The sequence below is a fragment of the Gopherus evgoodei genome, unplaced genomic scaffold (assembly GCF_007399415.2).
Source record: "Gopherus evgoodei ecotype Sinaloan lineage unplaced genomic scaffold, rGopEvg1_v1.p scaffold_40_arrow_ctg1, whole genome shotgun sequence".
NCBI classification, from domain to species: Eukaryota; Metazoa; Chordata; order Testudines; family Testudinidae; genus Gopherus; species Gopherus evgoodei.
This window is the reverse complement of record NW_022060061.1, coordinates 409137-416992: the sequence shown is the minus strand read 5'-3', so window position 1 is coordinate 416992 and position 7856 is coordinate 409137. Positions and strand designations below refer to the sequence as shown.

The 7856-nt window shown below is 65.9% G+C and overlaps 1 protein-coding gene across 1 annotated transcript; it reads left to right on the top strand.

The window, feature by feature from the left end:
* Positions 1-450: 450 nt before the first annotated feature.
* Positions 451-5957, top strand: FDX2 (ferredoxin 2). The gene is made up of 5 exons (XM_030545834.1): positions 451-556; positions 3032-3083; positions 3892-3998; positions 4582-4669; positions 5151-5957. Exons 1-5 carry the CDS (start codon positions 451-453, stop codon positions 5305-5307), a joined length of 510 nt encoding a protein of 169 aa, XP_030401694.1. The 3' UTR covers positions 5308-5957.
* The last annotated feature ends 1899 nt before the right edge of the window (positions 5958-7856 follow it).

The following is a 7856-nucleotide window of genomic DNA, read 5'->3' as shown; positions in this document are numbered from 1 at the left end:
TCCCCGCATGACCCGGGCCCCCACCCCCCCCCCGCAGCATGGCCCCAGGCCCCCAGCCCCTCCCCTGGTCCTGCCCCTGCCCCCTCCCCCCCCAGCATGGCCCCAGGCCCCCAGCCCCTCTCCTGGTCCTGCCCCGGGCCCCCACCCCCCCCCCCCCCGCATGGCCCCGGGCCCCCACCCCCCCCGCAGCATGGCCCCAGGCCCCCAGCCCTTCTCCTGGTCCTGGTCCTCCCTGCCCCGCGCATGGCCCGGGCCCCCCCCCCCCCCCGCAGCATGGCCCCAGGACCCCAGCCCCTCTCCTGGGCCTGCCCCTGCCCCTCCCCCTCACCCCCCAACGCCCCCCCCGCTGGTCCCAGCCCCGCCCCTCGGCATGGCCCCGCCCCCTCCTGTCTCCCGGACTCACCCGCTGCCGGTGACCCCTGACCCCGCCTGGGTCACGTGACGCCTGTCATGGCGGCCCCCGTGGCGGCAGGCGGCGGGACGGTGACTCGGCGGCTGCTGCTGGGGGCGGCCGGGGGGCTGCGGCTCCGCCCGGCGCGGGGCTTCCGCACGGCAGGTGGGGCGGGGCCGGGCCGCCCGAGCTCGGGCAGGGCCGCGCGTGGGACCCCCACGGCCACGGGCGGGCTCGGCGCTGGCCTGACCAGCCGCGGGGCGGGGGGGGCCCCGGGGTGACCCCCCCGTGCAAGGCGCTCGTGCGGAGGGGTGTGTCCCGCGTGTCCCGCCCGGCTGCGGGGTCTGGGGGCTCCCCACTTCCCGCTGCCTTCCGGGCCGAACTGGGCTCCTAACTCCCTTCGGCACCTTCCCAAGGGCCCGGCCCGGCCCGGCTGGGGTTCCTGGGCCTGCCCTAGACATGGGCTTGGGCCTGAGGCTCCTTCTGTCCATGGCCTGTTCGAACCGGCCGTTCCCATCCCGCCCGCTGCCTTCCGGGCTGAACTGGGCTCCTAACTCCCTTCGGCACCTTCCCAAGGGCCCGGCCCGGCTGGGGTTCCTGGGCCTGCCCTAGACATGGGCTTGGGCCTGAGGCGCCTTCTGTCCATGGCCTGTTCGAACCGGCCGTTCCCATCCCGCCCGCTGCCTTCCGGGCTGAACTGGGCTCCTAACTCCCTTCGGCACCTTCCCAAGGGCCGGCCTGGCCCGGCCCGGCCCGGCCTGGGGTTCCTGGGCCTGCCCTAGACATGGGCTTGGGCCTGAGGCTCCTTCTGTCCATGGCCTGTTCGAACCGGCCGTTCCCATCCCGCCCGCTGCCTTCCGGGCTGAACTGGGCTCCTAACTCCCTTCGGCACCTTCCCAAGGGCCCGGCCCGGCCCGGCCCGGCTGGGGTTCCTGGGCCTGCCCTAGACATGGGCTTGGGCCTGAGGCGCCTTCTGTCCATGGCCTGTTCGAACCGGCCGTTCCCATCCCGCCCGCTGCCTTCCGGGCTGAACTGGGCTCCTAACTCCCTTCGGCACCTTCCCAAGGACCCGGCCCGGCTGGGGTTCCTGGGCCTGCCCTAGACATGGGCTTGGGCCTGAGGCTCCTTCTGTCCATGGCCTGTTCGAACCGGCCGTTCCCATCCCGCCCGCTGCCTTCCGGGCTGAACTGGGCTCCTAACTCCCTTCGGCCCCTTCCCAAGGGCCCGGCCCAGCCCGGCTGGGGTTCCTGGGCCTGCCCTAGACATGGGCTTGGGCCTGAGGCGCCTTCTGTCCATGGCCTGTTCGAACCGGCCGTTCCCATCCCGCCCGCTGCCTTCCGGGCTGAACTGGGCTCCTAACTCCCTTCGGCACCTTCCCAAGGGCCCGGCCCGGCTGGGGTTCCTGGGCCTGCCCTAGACATGGGCTTGGGCCTGAGGCTCCTTCTGTCCATGGCCTGTTCGAACCGGCCGTTCCCATCCCGCCCGCTGCCTTCCGGGCCGAACTGGGCTCCTAACTCCCTTCGGCACCTTCCCAAGGGCCCCGCCCGGCTGGGGTTCCTGGGCCTGCCCTAGACATGGGCTTGGGCCTGAGGCTCCTTCTGTCCATGGCCTGTTCGAACCGGCCGTTCCCATCCTGCCCGCTGCCTTCCGGGCTGAACTGGGCTCCTAACTCCCTTCGGCACCTTCCCAAGGGCCCGGCCCGGCCCGGCTGGGGTTCCTGGGCCTGCCCTAGACATGGGCTTGGGCCTGAGGCTCCTTCTGTCCATGGCCTGTTCGAACCGGCCGTTCCCATCCCGCCCGCTGCCTTCCGGGCCGAACTGGGCTCCTAACTCCCTTCGGCACCTTCCCAAGGGCCCCGCCCGGCTGGGGTTCCTGGGCCTGCCCTAGATATGGGCTTGGGCCTGAGGCTCCTTCTGTCCATGGCCTGTTCGAACCGGCCGTTCCCATCCTGCCCGCTGCCTTCCGGGCTGAACTGGGCTCCTAACTCCCTTCGGCACCTTCCCAAGGGCCCGGCCCGGCCCGGCCCGGCTGGGGTTCCTGGGCCTGCCCTAGACATGGGCTTGGGCCTGAGGCGCCTTCTGTCCATGGCCTGTTCGAACCGGCCGTTCCCATCCCGCCCGCTGCCTTCCGGGCTGAACTGGGCTCCTAACTCCCTTCGGCACCTTCCCAAGGGCCCGGCCCGGCTGGGGTTCCTGGGCCTGCCCTAGACATGGGCTTGGGCCTGAGGCTCCTTCTGTCCATGGCCTGTTCGAACCGGCCGTTCCCATCCCTCCCGCTGCCTTCCGGGCCGAACTGGGCTCCTAACTCTCTTCGGCACCTTCCCAAGGGCCCGGCCCGGCCCGGCCCGGCTGGGGTTCCTGGGCCTGCCCTAGACATGGGCTTGGGCCTGAGGCTCCTTCTGTCCATGGCCTGTTCGAACCGGCCGTTCCCATCCCGCCCGCTGCCCCCTGACCCCTTGGGGCATCCCCAGCAGCAGGGGCCTGGCCGGGGTGGGGACGAGGGCAGTGGCTGCGCCACCTCCGCACATACCGGCCCAGGACACCGTTCGTCCCGTGCGCTTTCAAGCTCCTGCCCCGCTCAGGCTGGGCCAACGGCCCGGGGAGCTCTGCTGCTAGCTGAGCTGCCATGTGTTTGTCCCAGGGGGGCTCCAGGTGGAAGACGAGACCTGCACAGCGGAGCCCGCGGGCGACGTGTGAGTACCAGGGTCCGCGCATGGGACTAAGCTCAGGCCCTTTTTGCAGCGTCGCATTGGAGGATTGACGCTGCCTCCTCAGCCAGGACGGTGTCTGTGCTCAGAGGCTGCCAGACATGGTCCAGAAGGATGTGGGCAGTAGTGGGCTGAGCACAGCACTGGGGTGCAGGATGCCTGGGTTCTAATCTCAGAGCTAACACCAACTCCGTGTGTGACCTCTGGCAAGTCACTGCCCCTCTTCGTCCCTGGTCAGTAAAACAAGGATCATAACTGCCTCCCTCACCAGGTGGATGATATTTCCAGATCCTGCCCCTCTGTAGAGGGGCTCAGAGAATGGGGTCCTGGGGGGCTCTACAGCCCTGCAAGAGTGGCAGCATGGCCCCGTGGGTGCAGTGCTGGACTGGAATTCGGGAGACCAGGGTTCTGTTCCCAGCTCTGCCCCTTGGGCAAGTCTCTGGCTTGCTCTGTGCCTCAGTTTCCCCACCTGTGATGTGACTAGGATGACCCTGACTTTGCTCTGTAACGCACTATGCAATCTGTGGCTGGGAGGTGCTGTGTCTGGCGTGTGGCTAATGCCTGTCAGTCGCCCTGGCGGAAGAGAGAAGCACCAGGATTGCCGTGTGGTCCCATTCCAGCTGGCTTGCAGGCTGCCCTGACTTGGAGGTCTGCTGTATGTGCCCCGAGAACCCCCGTCAGCAGCCCTGGCTCCATTCACTCTATATAATCCTGCTAGCCCCCATCTTCCAGTGGTGGCAGGAGGTCACCGGGTCTGACTGTGTTTCCCCAACACCCCCCTTCCCTCCTCTAGTGTGAACGTGGTTTTCATTGACCGTTCCGGGCGCCGGATCCCCGTGCAGGGGCGCGTGGGGGAGGATGTGCTGCGCCTGGCCCAGCGGCACGACATCGAACTGGAAGGTCTGTGCCGCCCTGCCCTCCCCTGCCCCGTGCTGGGTGGTAGACGATCGGGGATGCAGACAGCTCCATGGGCCGGCAGGAGCCAGGCTCTCCCTGGGCCCCAGCAGCTGCCAGTGACTGGTGTGACTACAGGAGCCCTTGGAATCTCTTCAGTGCTCCCCCCACCCCTCCGCATTTCAGGGGATTTTCCAAGTCCCCAGAGGGGGCCATGGTGCAGGGAAGGGGCAGGGCGGGGTCAAGCTCATGGTCCCCACACGTCCCTCCCTGTAGCCAGACTCCACTTCCCCCCCAGGAGCCGAGGATGAGGCTGAGAGGGAGTCCCAAGAATCCAGAGTGGGTCCCTTTGGGGTGAGGGCACTGAGGCCGTCAGGCCGCTGGAGGGTGTCCCAGAGCTGGACCCAGGGGGCAGGAGAGGGGAGCTGCCGGTGGGAGGGGTCAGAGGCGAGGGACTCATGTAATCTGCCCTCCCTGTACAGACACGTGGCTGGGCTCCCCCTTCTCCCTGGGGGCAACTCAGCCCCCCTGCTCCTTTCCACTGCAGGGGCCTTGTCCGCCCCCTGACTCTCTGCTCTTGTGCTCCCAGGCGCCTGCGAAGCCTCTCTGGCTTGCTCCACGTGCCACGTCTACGTGAGCCAGGAGTTGCTGGACAAGCTGCCTGTCCCTGATGAAAGGTAACGGCCTCTGGGTGTCTGGGCCCTGCTGCCCCCCCATCACCAGGAGGGCAGGGCTCTGTGAGAGCCTAACGCTGTATTCCTCTCCCTGTTGTGCTGGGTGAGCGAGAGCGGCCCCCCCCTGTGCTGGGTGCAGCAGCGGGGTCCCTGCCCCTCACCGTCTAAACAGACCAGTGAAGAATTTTCTCCATTTTACAGGTGAGGGAAACTGAGGCCCAGAGCCAGTAAGTGCCCGCCCAGTCACCACGAGCATTGCCAAAGCTGTGACTCGAACCCAGGGCTCCTGGGGCCCAGTGTTTTAGCCCCAAGCCTGTTCTTTCCCTTTGCAATACTGCGTGGGGGCTATTCAGCTGCTGCCCTCCCCCCCGAGCAGCGGCTGCATTTCAGTGAAACAGTCGCCTGCATTCAGCCTGGAAATAGCTGCCCACCAGCTAACATCCCCCTGCCTTGTGGACTCACCCTTGACTCTTCGGCTCCCTAGGGAGGAAGACATGCTGGACCTGGCCCCGCAGCTGCAGGAGAACTCCCGGCTCGGCTGTCAGATCATCCTCACCAAAGAGCTGGAGGGGGCAGAGTTCACCCTGCCCAAAATCACCAGGAACTTCTACGTGGATGGCCATGTTCCCAAGCCCCACTGAAGGCTGGAGGAGTCTCTGGGCTGCCCGCGGCTCTGGGACTGGGCCTTATAGAGCCCAAAGCAAGGGGAGCTGGTCGGAGAAGGCTCCCCTGGGGGCCTGCTGGTGACATGGAGAGGTGCGGGGAGAGGTTGTTAGTTTTATAGGCCCAGGGTGAAGCGCTGAGCTTCCTACAGGCCTTGGGGGCGAAAGGAGGAAGATGGCAGCAGCAAGGATGCTAGAATAACACCCCCACACCAAAAATCCATTCCAGCTCTGCCACCCTCTCCCCAGCACCTGTGCTCACAGCCCCAGAGGTGACGTGGGATGGAGGAGGAGAGGGGGCCGTACAACAGCCCTACATTTTCTGTCCAGGGAACGGGTATTTATTGGTGTTGGTTGACAAACCCTGCAGCCCATCCGGAGGAGAGGAAGGAGGCTGGGGGGCTCTGCATTCTCCCTGCCTGGCGGTCGGTGCCTGATGGCGTGCTTTAATATACAGTGGGGCCTTGGTGCATTCCCTGTGCCACTTGACAGGGATGGCAGGGACCGAAGCCGCATATTCGCTGGGCTGGTCACAGTCGTTCACCCTGTGTCACTCTGTAACCTCAGGTTCAGGGCCGCTGCCCCTCCCGCAGCCACATTCGGTTATTAAAGCTCACGTTTGTACAACACACTGCCTGCTCTCCTCCCCGGCCCCCACACCTGGGACTGTCCGCACGGGCATCGTAGGGAGCAGAGAGTCGCTCGCTCTCCAGCTGGAGCCAGGCACTAGTTACAGCTGGCCTGAGAGTCAGTGGTACAAGATTTACCCCTCCCAGGAAGCTGCAGAACCCAAACCCTTCTGCAGCCCCCCATGGAGCACGGGAGGTGGCTGAACATCAGCCAGGGAAGGCGAGGGGGTTACCGAATTACACACGCTCCTAGCATGTGTCTTACCACGACACACAGGAGCAGGCTGGGCTGGTGCTGGGGAGAGCCCCAGGACAGCTGGCTACTGCGCTCCTCCCCTGGAATCGGTGCTAGACTGAGCAGGGTGTTTAGGGGGAGCCCCAGTATCCTGGGGGCCAGATCCCATTGAAAGCCAGGAACCGGCTTTGCCAGCCAAACACCTGTCCAGGTGCTGACTGTTCTATCTTTCTGCAAAGGGAGACACTGCATCTACCCCCAGACACGCACACACCCCTCTGCTGAACTGTTGCTGTCTGGTTGACAAACAGCTGTTGTGTCCCACCCCAGAGGTGGCTGCATTATACTGGTGGGGCTGTGCCCCTGCCCTTTGGAACAGCCTCCACCCTCCCATGAGATGTGTGCAACTGGTCAAGTGTGTTTCTCTGCACCATCTTACCCGCCAGCCCCCACTGGGTGTGGGGGGAGGAAGGGTTGGGAACAGCCACAGCGGCTTAGTGAATCATTGCGGGGGGTGGAGGTGGGGTTCTGACCTGAAGTCTTCTAGCTTTGGTGGCATGTGCAGTGTCACTTTCTCCTGCCTGGGGAGGTGGGAACGCTCCAGCCCCCCGTAGCTCCATGGCTGGTCTGTCTGGGCAGGGAGCACCCTGCATGGTTTGGCAGTGGTAGGACGGCTGAGGGCAGGTGGCCTGAGACCTGACAGACTCGCTCTATGAAGGGTCTGGATTCTTGAGCCCAAGGTCACTCACCCAGCAGGAACTGAGCTGAGTCCCAGGACTGCTGCTAGGTGCTCAGCCTGCTAGGGCGCCCTGGCACAGGATGGGATGCCAGAGCCAGGCCTGGGGGATTCACCTGCCCAGCTCTGCCACATCCAGTCCCCAGAGCCTCCAAGAAACCTGAAACCCAGCCCCAGGGCAGCTCTCCCCCCAGGCTTGTTCATTGGGGGTATTCCGGTAGGTCCGCTGAGCCCATTGTGCTGGGTACAGCACAGACCCACCCCCAAAGTTCTCCGCAGAGCCAGGACAGGGAATGGGGACCCACACCCCCAGGTACAGGCAGCACTGGCCCAGCCAGGGATTAAACCAAGCCCCAGCTCCATTGCCGTAGCCTCTGGACTATTCAGCCACTCTGCCTGCCACTTCCCTCTGCCACGTGCAGCACCGTGTGCCCGAGAGGCTCCCAGGCCCAGCTGGGCCATGGCTGCACACACAGATCCCCAGGCCAGAAGGGGGCCCTGAGAGCACCTAGTTTGCCCCCCTGAACAGGCCAGAGGGGCAGGGGAGGGAAGTCTGAGCAAATGCACCCTTGGCATAACCACAGCAGTACCGGGGTGGGGGGTCTCCACCCCACCCAGTGCTCACAGCTCTGGGTTCCACGAGGCATTCACTCTGCCCCACTGACAGGCGGGGAGGGGGAGAATCACCCCTAGGTGGTGCTCACCATCCACAGCCCAGGCAAAGGGGGGGGGGGTGTCCGTGTCTCTCCCAGCCCGACTGGGCTGAGAGCTCCTGCCCCTGGGTGAACCGCTCTGGGGTCCTCAAATGCTCCAGGGCTTGGCAGAGCCATACGAGGGGGGCAAACACCCCACTGCTGGGGCAGGTGGACATCAAACAACCCCCCAGGTACCAGCACAGCGAGACACCGGCCAGCCCCGCGACCTGGCC

Bases quoted from the DNA above. Each gene is read 5' to 3' on its own strand.
- FDX2 (XM_030545834.1), top strand. From the start codon at position 451: ATGGCGGCCCCCGTGGCGGCAGGCGGCGGGACGGTGACTCGGCGGCTG. The intron at 557-3,031 runs GTGGGGCGGGGC...TGTTTGTCCCAG, and splicing joins GCGGGGCTTCCGCACGGCAG to GGGGGCTCCAGGTGGAAGAC. The intron at 4,670-5,150 runs GTAACGGCCTCT...TCGGCTCCCTAG, and splicing joins CTGCCTGTCCCTGATGAAAG to GGAGGAAGACATGCTGGACC.